The following is a 20,026-nucleotide window of genomic DNA, read 5'->3' on the forward strand; positions in this document are numbered from 1 at the left end:
GGGAGCTGGGGCCAGGCTGCTGAGCTCATGCTGGGGCCAGGCAGAGCAGGGGCATAGGGTGCTGGGGCCAGGCAAAGCAGGGGTGTACAGGGCTGGGGCCAGGCAGATGTTTTTGAAGTTGGGGAGGGTTGGGGGGGCTCATGGCCCCAGCAATGGGAGGGCAATAATCTTGGGAACTGGTGGTGGCGATGGGGGAATTCCAGGCCAGGTTTCTTGGCCCTGGGGGCTGGAGAAGGGAGGGATGGTCCTGGGAGCAGCTAATGCGGCTGCTGAGGGCCAGGAGGGGGCACTTACCTGGCTGGTGGGCAGCAGGGTGGAGAGCCCCATCTCCACGTGGCCACCGTGTTCCTGCTGCAGGGCAGCTGCCCGCATCGGTCACTCTGCAGCATGGCTGTTCCCTGAGCTCACTGCCCCCGGTGCTGAGACTGATGGGTGTCGTCCCTCCTCTCGGTGCCCCTCCCTTTCCACCCTGTGGAAAACGGTGGGATGTCCATCTCGTTCCACTTCCCAGCCATAACCGCAGCCAGACCTTGGTTTGAGCTGGGGGAAGGGGAAGCTGCAGAGCGAAATGTGTGGTCATGGCGCCTACGGTTTCAGAACAAACGCAGCACTGAAACTCGAAAATGCACATCCAGATATGGGCAACTGCAGAACTCTTGACAGATGCTCAGATACTGCAGTGATGAATGTGGTCTCGGGCCCTCTAGAGAACTGGGTCTGAAACAGACTCCAGGCTTGTGCTCCAACCACTAGACCCAGGCCTGTTAAGCTGGCTGGTGAAGCACCATCAGGCTGAATGCTTGCTTATCCCAGAGCCCTCCTGGCTCACCAGTTAATGCTCCTCACATCCCCAGAGCTCCAGCCACGTGCCAGGGTCAGGGTGCACAGGAGAGGCAGGTGAGCACAGCGCACAGTCAACCTGTGGAACTCCTTGCCAGAGGACGCTGTGAAGGCCAGCACTCTAACAGAGTTTGAAAAAGAGCTCGATGTTGTTTGGAGGTTAGGTCCATAGATGGCTATTAGCAAGGGGTAAGGGATGGTGACCAGCCTTTAGTCAAAGGCTGGAGACAGATGGCAGGAGACAAATCGCTTGATCATTGTCTTCGGTTCACCTCCTCTGGGGCACCTGGCACTGGCTACTGTCGGCAGACAGGATACTGGGCTGGATGGACCTTTGGTCTGACCCAGTATGGCCGTTCTCATGTTCTTATGAGCTATGCCTTGGGTGGCTCAGCTGTGGAGGAAGAAGCTGCCAAAGATGAAGACGCCCCTCTAGCGGCACCTTTACGACATAACATCCTTTTGTCCTGGCTGTGACCAGGGAGATACCTTTGCTCCCTTCTACTTGACACCAGGGTTTCTACGGGCACAGCCAAAAGGGAACCACCACCTTTCACTAACAATGCCCACTCCCTTCTCTGTCTTCAGGGCTGCCATCAGAGGGTAGCAGATGAGAGAAGAATGTACTTTTCTCCCTCCCCCCCATTCTACACAGCAGTGGAAATTCTGATGAGCGACATTTCTAGGGGGTTACCAGCATTGCCTCAAATTTCCCATAGGGTGGAATAAATTTTGTTATGTGCACTGAGGCACATACAGATGTACACCACCAACAGAAATACACACTGTCAGCTGTGAGTGCTCTGCTAATCAGCTGGGTGGCATCTGCATCTCTTCCACGTGGCTGCCCAAATGCCCAGCTTACCGGGATTACTGCTTATCACCAGTTCCTGCTGGGGGAAGGCCAGCTACGCCAGAATCACAATGGCAAACAATCCATTTCAGACCCTGCAAGAGGAAGCATAACACTTTCGTGTGTTGTGGGCTGACGGAAAGGCAACAGCCCAAATGGGCAGATTAACAGACCTGGATAACCTCGTCCCCGGAGCTCCTGGGCCCTTCCTAATCAATAACAGATTTCACTGCACAACACTCCTGCGATATCGAGAAAGGAGCATTGTCCTCATTTTGCAGATAAGGAGCTGGAATTCGGCATGAATAACCATCACCAAGAGCAGCCGTAGCAGAGGTAGGAAGTAAATCCTCACTTGCATGGCTTAGGTCTGCGCTTTAGCCTGAGGTCTACCTGCCCTGACTCGGGAAGGCTGGGATGGGACGGGCAACCTCTTGTGGAGCAGCGGTTCCCACTCTTCACCCTTCGGACAATTTGGGAAGACTTGGTGACCCAAGTATCAGAGAGGGAGCCCTGTTAGTCTGTATATTCAAGAACAACAAGAAGTCCTGTGGCACCTGTGGCAGGGTGGGGCCAGGAGAGGAGAGACATGAGTAAAAACAGAGCAGAGATGGAGCTGACAGTCAAAGTGGGGGCACCTGAGGAGTAGGCTGCTCTAAGTCAATTAGGGCCGGGCCAGCTGATCCTGCTCAGGGCTTCTCCATGCAGGCAAGGGGAGGGTGGTGAAGGAGAGTTTGGAAGGTGAGTGAGGAGAAGGAAGGAGACTTAGAGGAACACTAGCGACCACAGGAGAGGAGCCTCAGCAACTGGGGGGCTGGAATGCCCCAATGCAGGGGGCCTGGAGCTCCACCAGAGACTGTGAGGAACTGGTCAGCCAGAGGAGCCAAACAAAGGAGGGGACTTACTGCCATGGCTACCAGTAGTGGAAGGAGGTACCAGGGGGAGTCACCTGGGGAAGCAGCCCAGGGAGAGCAGCTGCAGGGGCCAGGGTGAAGGGAGTCGGCCCTCACTGGTAGTGGCCATCCAGGGTCCCTGGGCTGGAATGAGCGGGTAGGGACCAGGGTCCCCCCCAGACTGCCCCTGCAAGAGTAAGGAGGCTCATACGGTGGGGCCAGTGGACTGAATAGAGGACACGGGGCCTAGGAATGAGACTGACCCTGCCACACACCCTATACACTAACACATATTTTGGAGTATAAGCTTTTGTGGGCAAAGACCCGCTGCATCAGCTGTGTGATTTGTCATCTGACCGAGCAGGTCTTTGCCCACGAGAGCTCATGCTCCAAAATACCTACTGGTCTGTAAGTTGCCAAAAGACTTCTCGTTGTTCTCGACAACGCAGACTAACACGGCTGCCTCTCTGCTCCTTGTCACCGTGCCAGGCACTGCATTCAGTCGTACTGAGTGGAAACGCATCTGGCGAAACGGGTCATTGCCCACGAAAGCTTATACACCAAAATATGTTAGCCTATAAGGTGCCTCAGGACTTCTTGTTGCTCTTGGTGACCCACAGCAATTCATAACTGGAGAGAGCCGAGCTGTGACTAGCTAATTTTGCGCCTGAGGCAAGAATATAAAATTGGGCCCCTCATGTTTGCACATTCATAGCAGTTATGTCACAGAAAAAGGGAAAATATATTAATAATAAAATAAATAACTATAATAAATACAGTGTTATTATAGTTGATCTGACTTGGGGTGGGGGAAAGACCCTCATCCCCCAAACTGCTCCCCTAGTTTAAACCCCACACTCAGAGGCTAGAGGGACGGAAGGGAGTCACACTCAGAGGCTCCCAGGGCTGGGGAGGTGTCACACTTGGGGGCTGGGAGGGTCACACTCAGAAGCTCCTGGGGCTGGGGAGGTCACACTTGGGGGCTCGGAGGGTCACACTCAGAGGCTCCCAGGGCTGGGGAGGTGTCACACTTGGGGGCTGGGAGGGTCACACTCAGAAGCTCCTGGGGCTGGGGAGGTCACACTTGGGGGCTTGGAGGGTCACACTCAGAGGCTCCCAGGGCTGGGGGGGGGTCACACTTGGGGGTTGGGAGGGTCACACTCAGAGGCTCCCAGGGCTGGCAGGCTCACACTAAGAGGCTCCCGGGTCTGGGTGAGTGACTCACACTCAGGGGCTGGGGGAGATACAAACAAAAAAATGAAAACTGACCAGTCAAGTACGTAGAACTGAAGGGGGCAAAAAGGGGAAAGGGAGGGGCAGGGGCAAAATTACTGCAAGAGTCTATTAAGTGGCTTGCCTGGGATGGCTACAAATATCAAAAGTGGAGAAGCTGTCTTTGTAATGCGTAATTGCTTCTCTATTGATAGCGAGAGCGGCTGGATGCCGCAGGGTTAAGGAGCTGCAAATGGCTTCTTTAAGAGCTGCATGCAGCTCCAAGCTGCTGATGACCCTTAACAAATCTAATCACCACCCATGTTTGGGTCCAGACCCACAGGTTGGGAATCTCTGACACAGGGGATAACAACCTACTACCTCCAAATCAGTGGTTCTCAAACTTTTGTACTGAGGATCCCTTTTCCACAGCAAGCCTCTGAGTGAGGCTCCCCTTTAGAAAATAAAAAGACTTTAAAATATATTGAACATAATTACAAATGCGGAGGGAGGGTAGGAAGCAGGGTTTGGGATGGAGGCTGACAGCTCATGCTTTCTTCCTCCTTTCCGGACCCTCTTTCCCACATGTAATAACCTCCCGACCATCAGAGGGGATCAACTCCCAGTTTGAAATCTTCTGCTCCAAAAGCTGCCCATTTGGCTCAAGAAAGGATCCCATGGTGCTGAAAACTTATCCCTGCTGATGATGTTGGTGCTTTGCATTTGGATAGCCACTTTCTGTCTCAGACCCATATTACACCTTTTGTTGGAATGAACGCAGCACCTTCCCACTGCGGTTTGCATATAACACTGATCCCCAACCATCGGAGATCAGACAAGATTCACATCGCGTAAGCAATAAGGAACTGCTGCTGGTGTCTTCAGAGCCAGAGAAATCCCAAGCACCAAGACTACTATGGTTAAACCAAGCAGTCCTGTAGCACCTTGAAGACAAACTTTTTGTTGACTAGGTATGAGCTTTGGTGCCACAAATGCATGTTACCTAATAAAATGTCTTTAAGTTGCTAATGCACTTTTGTGCCACAAACTCATACCTAATCAACAAAAGTTTGTCTTTAAGGTGCTACAGCACTGCTTGGTTCTAACACTGCTACCTCTCTGAGATTGTTGGCAAACCACTATGCGGTATTCTAATGCCAGAAAATTGAACACCACTACCCCACCCCTTTCCAAGGCTCTGCACCTGCCAGGGCTTGCGCTTCCCTGCCCTCTCATATGCTCATTTTCTCAGCAAACCCCACACAAGCACATTTAGTGTTTGGACAGATATTATTAAATTATAATTGGAGATACACATCTCCTAGAACTGGAAGTGACCTCAGGAGGTCATCTCATCTAGTCCAGTCCCCTGCCCTCTTAGCATGACCAAGCACCATCCCTGACATCTATTTGCCCCAACCCCCAAATGGCCTCCTCAAGGATTGAGTTCACAAGCCTGGGTTTAGCAGGCCAATGCTCAGACCACTGAGCTATCCCTCCCCCCATGTTATAAGTTATGCTAAGTTCAGGTTTGATTTCTTACAGGACACTGGGGCAGGCGGCAAAATAGTCAAAAAGGTTTTTTGTTTTTTTTTTAAAAAAAAGGAATTTCACAAAAGTTTCCATCATTTTTTCCCCTCCCTTCTTCCCATGTCCAGTTCCAAGTTTTTCATTCCATATTGTAATTTTAGGTGTAGCTGAGCAGTGAATTTGTACATATTCAAAACCTGGCCTTTCAATACAGTACTGGTGGAAGAGTTCATTAGAGGGAAACAGTAGCATCATATTCAGAAGTCTTCCACTTACAAAGCAGAGGACATAACGAGAGGGGCTCCAAATAGAAATACAAATACCCAACAATCAGAAAGAAGGTTACCCAATTTAGTTATACAGTCAAAAGGCACCTGGGATCCCTGGGTCCTGCTTTAAAGCAACACCAGGCCCATGTCTCTGCTGGACCAGGGGTATGTGTTTTCTCTGCAGCTCCAACAGCACATACCAATAAAGGGAGACTGTGATGTAGTTAGCTTCATATCCTCTACCCTGTCCGAATCCTGTTTATGCTGCTGCCAGAGGAGAGTTACAATCCACCAGCTATTCACGGGCTTCTTCCTGACTAGGACTTCAAGGTGTGCCACTAGCTAAGGTAATTCTGACACACCCTAAAGTCTGGCATAGACTTGACTGTGCCTCAGACCCATGTGAGCGCAGTACCACTTTTTCGAATGCCTCAGAACAGCTCTTAGCTATCACTGGAACCGGCACTCTTTGACCTTCTGTCCTAGAAGACCCACCAGCCCCTAGCAGCTAGAGAGGGAAGAAAAGCAGCGGCAGGTCTTCCATTAGCACACGAAACGTGCTTCTCCTCTTCAAAGCACTTTAGAAACAGCAGTGAATTAGTAACAGAGAAGGAGCCGTGTTAGTCTGTATTCTATCCAAACAAAAAAGCAGTCCAGTAGCACTTTAAAGACTCACAAAATCATTTATTAGGTGATGAGCTTTCTTGGGACAGACCCACTTCTTCAGCCCAGAGCCGTACCAGAACAGACTCAATATTTAAGGCACAGAGAACCAAAATAGTAACCGAAGTTGACAAATCAGAAAAATTAGTTCTCATGCCTGCCCAGTGGGGGGCAGGTAAGTGGCGTCTCCAGTTCACAGACGAGTAATCCAGGACGCAGAGAGAGGGGCTGACCTAGCCAAGAGCTGTCCTGATGCATTCAAAAAGGTGGTACTGCACCCAGTGGCATATATGGGTTTGATGTACAGCAGTGTCTACACTGTATGAGTGGCCCTCCTCTGTGTGGGCTGCAGCAGCCTGTGGCCCGCTGGGGTTCCACCTGTGGCTCCCCGTCTGCCCTCCCTACATCTTTTTTGCATCAGGGCCCTGCACTTACCTGCTTCTCTCCCTCCCTCCCACCCAGAGCTTTTGGAGCATGCAAATCAGCTGATTTGTGCTCTACTCCCGCTCCCTCCCTGAGCTGGAATGCGCTGACAGCTGGTTTGCAGCATTCCAGCTCTTGGGAGGAAGGGGAGGAATAAGAAAGCGTGGGGCTCCGGTGACCTGGTGCGCGGGGGAGGTGGGAAACCAGGGGCATCCTTGGGCCACAAGTAGAGCCTCAGTGGGCTGCAGGTTGCCCACCCCCTCCTAAGCCACTTCTCCCAAATACGCTCAGCCTCAGCCTGGTGAGCACATTCCTTCTGTCTAGGGATGGGGACAACATACGCATGAGATGAAGCCTTATCTACTGCACTAACTAATGCCACGCTAGCCTCCCCACCACTGCACTGACGTATTTCTCTGCAGACAAACCCTAGGACAGGGCTGATAGTAAAGGAACATGACTGTCCTTGAGCCCTGGTATTTTTAACACTGCCATTGGGCCTGGGCACCTGCAGGCATAAGCCTGGCACACCAGGGATGTGGGGGGGGCAGGTCTCTTTCGCACCACACCAGCAGGATTTCACCTAGTAGTCCTGGGCTCTATCTGCTGGCAGGGTTAGTGGGGCCCCTGCAAGGGATTATATGTACAGAGGAGGCATTGGTGTCTCAGCCGGTGCAGAGGGATGTTTCCATTTCCTTCCTCAGGAGCCAAAGGTGCCACTCCCCATTGCGCTGGGTAATGCCCAGAGATCCTGTGCTGGGGCTCTAGTATCACCCCATAGTGTTCAGACTCTTTGGCCAGAGAGGCCTTCACTGACTCACAGGGTGTTGGGGGTCCTCTCTTCGCCAGTTGTTTGGCTCATCTGGATGCCAGCTGATGGAGATCCAAGTCAGTTTCTTATCCACTGCAGCTTGGGCAGGCCTCTGTCGACAAGGGCACCCGCAGCCATCCTGCACTTGGGCCACCTGGAACCCGGGTCTTTTCCAGGCTGGACAGTGAGGGGCAGGGAACACCTGGTTACTCGTCTTTGCTATTCATTCCCAGGCTGCTTTCAGCTCTCAGCTTCTGGCTGCTGGCTTCGTTGCAGCGGATCCAGAGGTGCACCTCCTCTGGAAGTTCTGGGGAGTCCACCTGGAGAAAAGACAAGCCAGGTAGATTGGCCCAAAGTCCAGGTTTTACACATTCCCTGCCAGCATCCCATGCAACCCAGCTGATCCCCAAACCATTTCCAGCTCAGCTGCATTTACCGCTCCCCTTCCACTCCGTTATGAAGTTTCCTCCAAAATTTTGGCTACCCTAGAACGGCAGGTCTGGAAGGGACCTCAAGAGGCCACCTAGTTCCCTGCCCTGCACTCATGGGCCGTGTCTACACTAGCCAAAAACTTCGAAATGGCCATGCAAATGGCCATTTCGAAGTTTACTAATGAAGCGCCGAAATACATATTCAGTGCCTCATTAGCATGCAGGCGGCCATGGCACTTCAAAATTGACGCAGCTCACCGCCACGCGGCTCGTCCAGACGGGGCTCCTTTTCGAAAGGACCCCGGCTACTTTGAAGTCCCCTTATTCCCATCTGCTCATAGCCAAAATTTTGGAGGAAACATCATAACGGAGTGGAAGGGGAGCGGGGCTCTATGGCCACCGTGTGCAGCAGCCCTTAGCCCAGGGCTTCTGGCTGCTGCTGCTGCAGCTGGGGATCCATGCTGCATGCACAGGGTCTGCAACCAGTTGTCGACTCTGTGGATCTTGTGCTGTTTAGTGCAAGTGTGTCTGGGAGGGGCCCTTTAAGGGAGCGGCTTGCTGTTGCCCCGGAAGTGCTAGTCTGCCCTGTGACCCTGTCTGCAGCTGTTCCTGGCACCCTTATTTCGACGTGGGCCACTTTGGTGTGTAGACACTCCCCTGAGGCGCCTACTTCGATGTACTGCTGCCCAACGTTGACGTTCAACGTTGACGGCACCAGCCCTGGAGGACGTGTAGACGGTATTCATCGAAATAGCTTATTTCGATTTCGCTACTTCGAAATAAGCTATTTCGATGTAGTATACCCGTGTAGACGCAGCTTGTGAGGAATTCTTCCTCTCTTTTATTCACTGTGTGCACCTGGGCGGCACTTTGCATAGGACTGCCTCCTTCTCCTATATAGTCAGTCCATTGGTCAGCTTCCCCGTTGCTTGCAGAGCTCTGGAGAAACTGCTGGGTTGAGGCACCAGAGAAAGAAAAAAAAATCCACCACAATACAGAACACATGCATCTCAGGGGACCCCGGAAGTCCTCCACTTTTCCATCACAGGATCCAGCCCCTGTCGCCCATTCCCAGCTTCTGGCCAACAGAGGCTAGGGAGACCACCCCCCTGTCCATTCTGGCTAATAGCCATGGACGGATCCATCCTCTGTTACCTCCCTGAAATGACGTGCAGAGGCAAGGACTGAGGTCCCAGATGTGCTGCGAAGCCCCATGGCAGCTGGAGCGCTGTTGATTGGCTCGACCTGCCCAAAGCATTAGGCAACGTCCTACAGTGTTTCTTCACACAATCCACAGTTCACCTATGGAACTTCTCGCCAGCGGATGCTGCAAAGGCCGAGCTATAACAGGGTTCAAAAAAGTAACAGAGAGAAAGCCGTGCTAGTCTATATACTATCAAAACAAAAAAGCAGTCCAGTAGCACTTGAAAGTCTGCTTTTTCGTTTTGAGGGTTCAAAAAAGAGCTAGATAAATTCATAGCGGATGGTTCCACCCTTGGCTATTGGCAGGGATGGTGTCCCCAGCCTTTTGTTTGTCAGAAGGGGAGAGATCACTCAATTTCCCGGTCTTATCATTCCCTCTGAGGCACCTGGCACTGACCGCCATGGGCAAACAGGCTACTGGGCTAGATGGGCCTTCGGTCTGACCCAGTGTGACCATGCTTAAGGCTGCACGGAGAAGGCTGAGGGCATATGCAGCCGTTCCCAGGCAGGGCAGAGGACGAGGCAGACGTGTGGAAGGGGCTGAGCTCCATGAAAGGTAGGGGCCATGGCATGGTCTGCTGTTCTAAGGGAAGGTAATGCCTCCTGAAGCTACATTAGATGTTCTGTGGAAGCCCTCAGGAAAGGAGGACGGGGCCGGAGGGAAAGCTAAAGTAACACTGCAGCTCCATTGGAATGACCCTTGATGCATGAGCAGAGACATAGGGCTACAGTGCAGAAGCCCATAAGAAGCCAGCAGCTCTCCATCCCTCCCCAATACCCCCAGCTCTGGGAGTGGGAGGGTGACCCACTTGCTCATTCCCATGGGGACAGAGTGAGCCTCAAGTTGGGACAACCTGAGGAACTCTCCAGGAGGGAAAGCTCAAGGACTTTTCTCCCAACCCTTCTCTCAAGGGTCAGGCCAGGCCAGGTCATGCAATACGGTCTGCTCCCCAGGCTTTCCTCCATCTCTGGTCTACGCATAAGGCCAATGCACCCAGGTCATTGGCAGGAGGGATTGAACCTGCGACCTTAGAGGCTAAACCCCGTGCTCTACCACGTGACCTAAAGCCCACTGGTTCTGAGCCAATGCTGTAGAGCAGAGACTTCACTCCCCCTTATCAGTGGTCTCAGTGCCTCTAGGGTTACATACAGGAGCCAAGCCCGTATTTGATAAGCTTCTGCTTCAGCACTGCATCTTCCCCAAGAGCGAGATGTGGGCGTGGCAGGACAGCTCTTCACACAGGGCAACAAGAGAGAAACTGGGGGACAGTCTCCCCTCCTGCCACAAGGAAGTGAAGAGTGCAAGGAGACTGGAAGAGAAAATCAGGCAATTTCCCTCAGGCAGAGAACGTCTCCCATGCTCCTTATAGAGCTGTTCTGGCTTTCGGGAACCAGGCAAACCCATGGCTGCACTTAAAACAGAAACAGGCCGAGGCCATGAGGAGCAGAGTGTCCAGGGAAGGCTTCAGGCCTTCACTGGGACCGAGATGGTTCCAGACACCACCCAATTGCTCGGTGGAACTCACCGCTGCAACTCCAGAGGTGGAAAAAGTACCCCAAAAGTTACTTGAGTAACAGTGCAGCTGCTTTCACTTCTGAGTACTTGAGTACAAGGAAGCTGTACGGTATGCACACAAGCCTGTGCGTCCTTTTACGCAAGTAGTTTTCAACAGGGACACCGGTGACTTGTACTTAAGCATCTCCTCCCCCCACCAGGAGCCGTACTTTTACTGAAGTCACTTTTTGGGTACTTTCCCCGCCTCTGGCTGCAACAGACCATTGCAAGATTCACAACAGCGTTAACCAATGAGAACAGGAAGCGCTGCAACAGGAACTATTTTTGAAACCCTGGCAATTCTTTGGCATGACTAGAACCCAACCTCTAAATGCTAGTGGTTAGGAGAGGGTTTTCCTAGGGATAGGCTGTCACACAATGTCCAGCTGCAGGGCTTCTTGCACTTTCCTCTGGAGCGCGGGTCCTGGACATTGTCACAGACTGCACGGGAATTGTCAGGCCGATGATCAGATTAATGGAGCTGAACTCTCCCAGGGCACAAGGAATCAGGGTAGGCCTCGCAAGAGATATAAAGACTGCGTGAAGGCCAACGTTGCTCATGCTGGTTTAAAACCAGATCAGCTAGAGCAGCATGCAAAGATCGAACAGGCTGGCGTGCTCTCGTACGACACGTGTATGACAGCTTTGAAGAGCAGCAACGCGTACGCCTCATTGATGCTCGTGAGAGGAAGAAAGCAACAGCAGCAGCCGCACCAACAGAGTCAGAACATTTCCCTTGCCCCCACTGTGAACGCCCATGCCGTTCAAAGCTTGGACTCCTCAGCCACATGCGAGTCCACAACCGATGAACTTGTGCAAGTTCAAGATGTCATCGTCAGACACGAGGGACTACCTACTGATACCGATCTCGCACTGTCCTGGATGAGGTGTTCTTGCTTTGATGCCCAGAGGCCAAAGCACATGTTGCTGTGAAGCCAAATCCCGACTCAAAGAAGTACTGCCAAAGGAACAGACTCAGTTCACAGCTACAACGTACAGACCTGGAAAAAGTGGGCTGGGATCCTTGCTTACAACCAGTGGCTGTAACCAGTGCTTACAACCTAATGCTGCTGCAGCCTGTTGCAAGTCATGATTCACAGGGGCTACGTCTACACTAGCACACTATGTTGAAGTAGCCAATTTTGATATAAGGACATCGAAATAGACTACTTCGACGTGTATCGCCTACACGTCCTCCAGGGCTGGCGTCATCGACGTTCAATGTCGAAGTAGCGATGGAGAATGTTGAAAGGAGCTGCCCCGGAAGGAAATGCAGAGTGTCCACACACACAAGTGCTCCCCGTCGAAATAAGGGGCCAGCAAAGCCGCAAGCTGCTCCCTTAAAGGGCCCCTCCCAAACACACTTGGCCTGCACAGCACAAGATCCACAGAGCCGACAACCAGTTGCAGAGCCCGTGCACACAGCATGGACCCTCAGCTGCAGCAGGTGCAGCAGCAGCAGCAGCCAGAAGCCCTGGGCTAAGGCCTGCTGCACGCGGCAACCATAGAGCCCTGCAGGGGCTGGACAGAGCGTCTCTCAATCCCTCAGTTGATGGCCACCATGGAGGACCCCACTATTTCGACGTAGCGGGATGTGGATCGTCTACACACACCTTACTTCGATGCTGAACGTCGAAGTAGGGTGCTATTCCCATCTTCGGATGGAAACAGCAATTTCAACGTCTCGCCACCTAACGTCGCTTTCAGCATCGAAACACCTCACGGCCCATGTAGATGCGACACGTGCTCTTTCGACGTTGTGCCAGCTACTTCGAAGTAGCCAGCTAGTGTAGACGCACCCATGCTGTGACATCTCAGTGCTAGGAGGTTGTATTGATAAAAGGTCTGATTCTCCCTGGCCATGCAGGATGCATTCTCATTAACTCCTGTGCAAAGCCAGTGCAAGAAAGCTACCAAGCAATCACGCTGGTTAGTGCATTTTTTATCCACTATGTAAGTATGCAAGCGACCAAGCTAGTCTGAAGGTAATGGAATTTACACAGGGGACAGAAATGGTTATCCAGTTAAGCAGTAAGCCCTAAACAGATGAGGTTTACTGGTTACAGTTAATCAGTGCGGGCTGGACCTCCAGCCCACCTGGAACAGCCCTCCCCCATGGCCAGCCCAGCAGCGCTGCAGGCAGGGGTGCTCTAGTCCAGCCACAGTACGGGGTGGGGCATCCCCCTCTTTACCTGGTTAACTAATCAAGCAAGATTTTACGTCCCTCATTTACACCAGTCTGCCTGGAGAGAAGAGGGACACACACATGTTCACCGAATAAAGCTTGGAAGGATGGGGCTTTTACACTGCACACATGGCCCTGGGTCCTTACAGCACTGTGAGCACCTATAGGGCTGTAATCAATCTCAGCTCACAAAGGATCCTTGGTCAGAACAATAAAACCTAAGGAAGGAGGCGGCAACTGATTAACCCAGTGTGCTAGGGGCTGGCAGGCAACTTCTTGCAGAAGGGCTACAAATCAAGGGCATTATTTCGACAGGGGAGGATTATTTGCAAAACTGGCTTTTCTGAATGAACGGGCCAAGAGTGGGTTGCAGACACTGCTGTCTTTGTGTTCTGTATGTGCGGCACCTTGTGCAGGGGGTCCTCATCCACAACTAGGTGTCCCAGGTGCCACTGCAAACAATAAATAACGTAACCCCCGCTGAGCGAGGAGAGCCTGGCACCAAGGCAGAGGAAGGACCGCGTTCCAGGGGTGCAGAGTGTGAAAAGGACAGAGGATGTGCAATTGTAGCTCCAAACCAGAGGGCTACAGCAAACAGGCACTCAGGTCGTAAAGTAGCCAGAAACCAGGTGGAAGCCCAGGAAGGGCCAGAGCAGCCAGAGCCAGGAGCTGCACCGTGTCAGGGAGGAATCACCTGGGAACAAACCAAAGCAGGACCCAGTTGCCACTTGGGGCTTGTCAGGTGGCAGTGGGCACAAGGAGGGAAGCAGCCGCCAGCTGAGCGAGGTGGTGAGGGCTCAGTGCAGCTTTGCTGCGAGCAGCAGAAGAGGCCACAGGAGAAGTCTGCTGGGGAGGGTTCACTGGCACTGAAGCTGAACAGGTGCTTCCAAGACTTGCTGCTGCCCTGGAACCTGGCCCTGGACTCCTCTACTAAGTGCAGACATGTGCCTTGCTTGGTGCCTGCCTTTGCAGGCCCCGCAGGGCCCGGGGAGCTCCTGCCAGTTGCACCCCTCTTATTTCTCTCCAGCCGCCCCTGGAAATAAATACTTCTCCTTCCCACACTCAGGGCATTATACTTGTCCTGCAGTTTACGGGGCCTTACACAGAGGTGGAGGGTGAAATGAGGAGCTGCTGTTCCATGGGGTGAAGGCAGCATTCGGGGCAGGAACAGGGGAAGACGACAAGTGTGGGAACTGGAGGGTGCTGCAGCACCCCCTAATTTCATGGGGGATCCCAGTTGCCGCTGGTTCCACACCCATGATCCCTGCTACTGTCCAGGCTCTGCCCTACCCTTGGGGTCCCGGCTCTGCTGCCCCATGCCAGGCGTCCCACATACGCAGCACACAGCTACCCAGGGCCCCACTAATTCTGGGGCACCTGCTGAGAGGGTGCCCTAGGCAGCAGTGTAGCGTATAGGGGTGTGATCACTGTGGGGGTGCAGACGAGGCGGCCTGCCAGCGGGTGCCCGCTGCTCCTGGGCCGGAGTTGCTCTCTTACTCTCTACCCGGCCTGGGCCTCGTCTGTCGGGCCCCTCCGGGCCTTACCTGCCTCTGGCACACGTGCTGCACCAGCCGCCCGGGCGCGCAGCCCGCCACGTGCAGGCGGCAGAGCAGCAGGGCGCAGACGAAGCCGTCGCGGGCGCAGACGAAGCGCTGCTCCAGGTAGAAGGCGCGGGCGTCCCAGCCCAGCAGGCGGGTGCGCACGGCGAAGCGCTGGAAGAGGCGCAGCGGGCGGCGGTGGCGGGCGCAGGAGGCGGCCAGCACGGCCCGGCCCCCCAGGGCGCGCAGGGCCCCCAGGAGGCCGCAGCGGGCCAGGTGGGCGCAGCGCGCCAGGTCGGCCTCGCGCAGGTAGCGCGCGTTGTTCATGTGCAGCAGCCAGTCCAGGTCGGAGGGCAGCACCAGGCCGGGCCAGCTCTGCTCCCGCAGCGGGTCCCGCAGGCGGGGCTGCAGCCACCGCGCGTGCAGCAGGGCCAGCGGCAGGCGCAGCAGGTACCAGGCGTCCAGCAGGCAGAACAGCGCGGCGCCGGCCGCCACCGCCGCCAGCAGCATCGCGGCGGGAGTTGGGGCCGGGGCCCGATGCCACGGGGCCGGCCTCCAGCGCCGGGAGTCTGCGCCCGGGGCCGGTGCAGCGCCAGGCCGCGTGCACCGCTCAGGGATCCGGGCCCTGTCCCCGCGCGCGCGCGCCGCCCCTGCTGCACTGCCGCACGCGCATGAGCGCGCGCTGCAGCCTAATGCGCTGCCTGTGGGAGGGGGAAGTGTTGCTTTCCGGGGGTGGCTGGAGAGACGCAAGAGGGGTGCGGTTGGCGGGAGCTCCCCGGGCCCGGCAAAGGCAGGCACCAGGCCAGCCCCGCGTCTGCACTGAGTAGAGGAGTCCAGGGCCGGGCTCCAGGCCAGCAGCGGCGCTTGGGTGCGCCCGTTCAGCTTCAGTGCCAGTGAACCCTCCCCAGTAGACTTCTCCCGTGGCCTCTTCTGCTGCTCCCAGCAGAGCTGCACCGAGCCCCCACCACCCCGCTCAGCTGGCGGCTGCCTCCCTCCTTGTGCCCAGGGCCAGCTGACAAGCCCGGTCCCGCTCGGGTTTGTTTGCAGGTGATTCCTAGCGCCTGGCCCCCGGGAGCGGCTGCTGCAGCTGTGCGGCTGTGCTCTTTGCTGCCCGAAAGCTTCCAGCCTCGGCACCCCGCCCCCCGTTACTGCAGCGCTGCCTTCCGCCCAGCTCCACTCCCAGCCATCCGCAGAAGCCAGTCCTGTCCCTTCCCTCTCTCCTTGCTGATCTCCAGGGGCAGGGCAGGCAATGCCTCCCCACAACGCCTCCCCCCGCCTTGCTCTCCTGGAGGCTCCAGGCAGCCTCCTCCCTTGGCCTGCCCTTGTGGGGGGCAGAGGCCCAAGTAGGCAGGCTGGGGGCTGGGCAGCCACGCCACCGGCCACCTCTCTGGAACTTCTGGGTCAGCCACAGCCACGCTGGCACCCTAGGGCCACGTGCTGGTGGCTTGGGGGGCAGCGGCCCCATTGTGTTGGTGTGGTGGGGGGTCGGTGTTGGGTAGAGTTACAATATACGAAAGAGGACACATCATATATACCATCATGTGCCAACAATGCCCAGATGCTTTGTATATTGGACAGACTTCTAACTCCCTTAGATAAAGGGTTAATGGGCACAAAACAGACATCAAAACACTCCAGATCCACAAACCAGTTAGTCAGCATTTTAATGGAATGGGGGCATTCTGTCAATGACCTCAAGGTATGTGAGTTACTGAAAAAGAACTTTCGCACTGTTCTGCAAAGAGAAACAGCCGAGCTGGCTTTTATATTCAAATTCGGCACATTAACACGTGGTTTAAACCAGGATGGGAAATTTCTGAGTCACTGTTGGGGCTCATCTGCATACTTGGTTTAATCTACTTCTTGACCTCTCCCCCCTCCATTCTCTGATTTGCTCACCTTGATTATCTTTTTCTGATTTGTCCTCCTTGCTTACTGTTTTTGGTTCTCTGTGCCTCAAATATTGAGTCTGTTCTGGTCTGGCTATGGTCTGAAGAAGTGGGTCTGTTCCACGAAAGCTTACCTAATAAACTATTTGGCTAATCTTTAAAGTGCTACTTGACTGCTTTTTGTTCTGAAAGGGCATGTATCTGTATCCGTATCTACCAACTCACCTATAGTAAACTCTTTCATATCCAGCAGGCCCTGGACCGGGAGGTTGCTGGATGGTCAAATATTCTGGATCATAGAATCACAGAGCTGGAAGGGACCTCAAGAAATCATCAAGTCCAGCCCCCTGCTTCAAGCAGGATCAACCCCAACTAAGTCATCCCAGCCATGACTATGTCAAGCTGGGACTTAAAAACCTCTAGGGATGGAGATTCAACCACCTGTCTAGGCAACGCATTCCAGTGCTTCACCTCCCTCCTGGTGAAGTAGTTTTTCCTAGTATCCAACCAACATCTCTCCTTCTGTAACTTCAGACCATTGCTCGTTGTTCTGCCATCTGACACCACTGAGAACAGTTTCTCTCCATCCTCTTTAGAGCTCCCCTTGAGGAAGTTGAAGTCTGCTATAAAATCACCTCTCAGTCTTCTCTTCTGCAAACTAAATATGCCTAAATCCCTCAGCCTCTCCTCATAGGTCATGTACTCCAGCCCCTTAATCATTTTCATTGCCCTCTGCTGAACCTGCTCCAGCACATCCACATCCTTTCTATACTGGGGACCTAAAACTGGACACAATACTCCAGATGCAATGGGGGGTCCTGTGGCACCATATCGACTCACAGGAATGGATGAGCATAAGCTTTTGTGGGCAAAGACTCATTTTGTCAGATGCAGGTAGTGGAAATTTGCAGAGGCAGGTATAAATAGGCAGGCCAGAGCAAGGCTGAAGATAACGAGGTTAACTCAGTCAGGGACGGTGAGGCCTACTACCAGCAGTTGATCTGGAGGTGTAAACACCAAGAGAGGAGAGACTGCTTTTGTATTTAGCCAGCCATTCAGTCTTTGTTTAATCCTGAGCTGAGGATGTCAAATTTGCAGATGAAATGCAGCTCAGCAGTTTCTCTTTGGAGTTTGGTTTTAAAATTTTTTGCTGTAAGATAGCTACTTTTAAATATGGGGGGGCATCTGGTGCCCCCAAGCTTTGGGGCTCACCCACTGCCCATGTCCAGAGGCAGGTTGCAGGGTACAGATGACACCTCTGGTATCTTTCCAGGGTTTTCCCAGAGTCTGAGCTCTCTGAGCGAGTCTTCCCCTCGGATTGGCTAGGAGTATGAAGGGAGCCCTGGTGTGGAGTCTGGACTGCTGTATTAAGACAGGTGGAAAGTTTGTCTTAACCCCATGAGTGTCCAACAAGGCTGGGTGTGCAGAAAGAAACAGAGATACAGAAGAGAAGGAAAAAGTTAATGTTTTTGATGGGTAAAGCATTAAGCCAGGTTTAATTTAACCGCTATTCCTTGTTCTCTTTTGCTTTTGTGGTAGGGAGCCTTGAGAAGGAAAACGCCTTTTGTCGGACAGTCGTTTAGTCAGACAGTCTATTCAAGATGCCCTTTGGCGGGGGAAAGAGACAGGCTGGGAGCTGTTGTTAAAATCCAATTCCACCACTTCCTCGGAGACAAACACACACAGAAGGGGAGAGAAAAGAACAGCAAAGAGAGACAGTGATGATGTGGGTCTGTCCCATGAAAGCTCATTGCCTAACAAATAAATAGTTAGTCTTTAAGGTGCTCCAAGACTGCTTGGGTTTTTTTTTTTGAAGCTCCAGGCAAACACAGCTCCCTCTTTGGAGTGTAGTTTCTGTCTCTGATGGCCAAAGCCATCCCTAGTGGTGAATCTGGGCCCTGTGCTTTGGGGGACAGGGTGATTGGCTGATGTACTCCATCCCCGAAGTGACAGGTTAGTCCTGGAAGCGGTGTATTAATTACATCTGCCCCAGATGCTGCTCCCGCTGAGGGACATCTGCTATTGGTAGCTGTCACTTGCAAACTGATCAGCTGCACTGAGACCTGACAAATGCATGCCAGCATTGGGCTGGTTGGGGCAGTGCTTTTAGCTGTAGCTTTCAGCCTTGGGCTTACATAGGTGCTGCAAAATAGGCCGGCTCAGCTGGCTAAGCTAGCCTCTTATAATGCGGCAGGAAAACAGCGAAGGAGACAAATGAGAAGACGTAAGGTGGAGAAGTTAAAAGAGCGCCCAGGGACAGGGAGGGCAGAGACTTAGTCTGGCATCCCAGCTGGTGGTCAGAAGGTGGCAGAAGCTGGTAGCATTGCCCCTGTCATTGGGAATCTTCTCTTTGGCCCAGTCTGGCCAGCACATCCTTCAGGAGAGGGTGGTGGGGGCAGCCGGGATGGCAAAGTTCATGCCAGTAGCCGGTTTTCTCTCTTGCAATGGGTGGAATAGCCCCACGCCCGTCGTCTTGTTGATTTGGGGGGGGGGGGGGGCACCAGACAAAGATTTGTCATGACAACAAAGTTGAAATCCTGCCACCCGCTACCAGAGGAGAGAGCGAGGAATCAACCAGGTTCTGAACTGGATCGGTTCAGACCTGGTTAATTCCTGCGGCTCTAGTTTTACGGCAGGCGTGGGGCAAATATCCTCAGCAGTTGAAAGGAAGCGGAGGGCCGGATCCTCAGCACAGGGCACATTGGGCTAGAAAGACTGGATCTGGCCCAGTAAATGCTATTGCCTTTTATTTTTCGGGGGTGGAGTCGGGTGGGGGAGGGGCTCTTTGAAGCCAGTTTGGAACTTGCCTGGATTTTAGTGCACTAGAAAGGGAAGGGCTCAGACCATCAGTTCACATCAGGCAAAGCACAGACGGGGTCTGTACTGGGAGCACCTGCAGCTCTGGTATTGCCCCTTATTCCTGATCTGCCCGACCTGCTCTTCCAGCTCTAGGCCTCTCTCGAGCTGTGCAACGGGGAACCCAGATGAATGCTGCTTTTGCTTGTTGTCCTAAGTGGGATTTGAAACCAGGCCTCGTACGTTTAAAAAAAAATGACAGGAAGTGGGAATTAAAGTCCCCCCAGAACAGGGAATCACTCCGTTACGGTAGTGCTGGAGCATTATCAAAAGTGGGGGAGCTGAGCCCCCTTATTTCTGTCCCAGCTGAGGATGGGAGCAAGGCCCTAGCATATGGGGCAGAAGCTGGGATGCCGGGCCTGGGGCTGTCAGCAGAGGCCCCTGCTGTGAAGGGCTCAAACCAGGACCACAGAAGCGGGGGCTGGCAGCAGAGCCCCTGGTGCATGGAGCCAGCTTCTGGGAGCCTGGGCATGCTGCAGCCTGGTGTCCCACACCCCTAGTTCCTGCTCCTGAGCCTCATTAAGGTAGTTACGGTACAGAAAGACGGGTGTGTGCAGTGCTCAGGAGAAATCACACGCGGCGCGGTTGGGGTTAAATGCAGGATACCTGGCAGGAGAAAACAGGTAAGAGTCAGGGGCTTCTCGGATTTTCTCCTGCTGAAATGACGCCTGCCCTGCACGACTCTCCTGGATGGATCAGCTGGTGAATCTGTGCAGTTCTTTGACCTGCCGGCCACAGCCCTGTCCTGCTCCTGTCTCCTCACCCCCAGAGACCCAGTTCAGAACAGTGCTCCCTGCAGTCCCTCTGTCACTCAACCGCAGCAGCTATGTCTCTTCCACGCCCATCCCTGGCAGCGGGAAAGCAGCAGGATGTTG

The 20,026-nt window shown here is 53.8% G+C and overlaps 1 protein-coding gene across 4 annotated transcripts; it reads right to left on the reverse strand.

Moving 5' to 3' along the window:
* Window positions 1-444: 444 nt before the first annotated feature.
* THEM6 (thioesterase superfamily member 6) lies at window positions 445-15,042 on the reverse strand. 4 transcript variants are annotated; one of them, XR_012644129.1, is made up of 4 exons: window positions 14,413-15,042; window positions 7,505-7,814; window positions 1,706-1,788; window positions 445-469 (listed from the first exon to the last, which is right to left on the reverse strand). XR_012644129.1 is itself a non-coding variant. In XM_074985598.1 (2 exons), the coding sequence occupies exons 1-2, from the start codon at window positions 14,914-14,916 to the stop codon at window positions 7,701-7,703; spliced, it is 618 nt and encodes a 205-aa protein (XP_074841699.1). In that variant the 5' UTR covers window positions 14,917-15,042; the 3' UTR covers window positions 6,731-7,700. The 4 variants fall into 4 exon arrangements, 1 of the variants encoding a protein (XP_074841699.1); XR_012644128.1 differs by lacking the exon at window positions 445-469 and adding an exon at window positions 1,089-1,234; XR_012644130.1 differs by lacking the exon at window positions 445-469 and having other exon boundaries at window positions 1,295-1,788.
* Between the last annotated feature and the right edge of the window lie 4,984 nt (window positions 15,043-20,026).

This window comes from Carettochelys insculpta, chromosome 2 (genome assembly GCF_033958435.1).
Source record: "Carettochelys insculpta isolate YL-2023 chromosome 2, ASM3395843v1, whole genome shotgun sequence".
NCBI lineage: Eukaryota > Metazoa > Chordata > Testudines > Carettochelyidae > Carettochelys > Carettochelys insculpta.

Bases quoted from the DNA above. Each gene is read 5' to 3' on its own strand.
- THEM6 (XM_074985598.1), bottom strand. From the start codon at position 14,916: ATGCTGCTGGCGGCGGTGGCGGCCGGCGCCGCGCTGTTCTGCCTGCTG. The intron at 7,815-14,412 runs GTAAGGCCCGGA...TCTTTTCTCCAG, and splicing joins AGCACGTGTGCCAGAGGCAG to GTGGACTCCCCAGAACTTCC.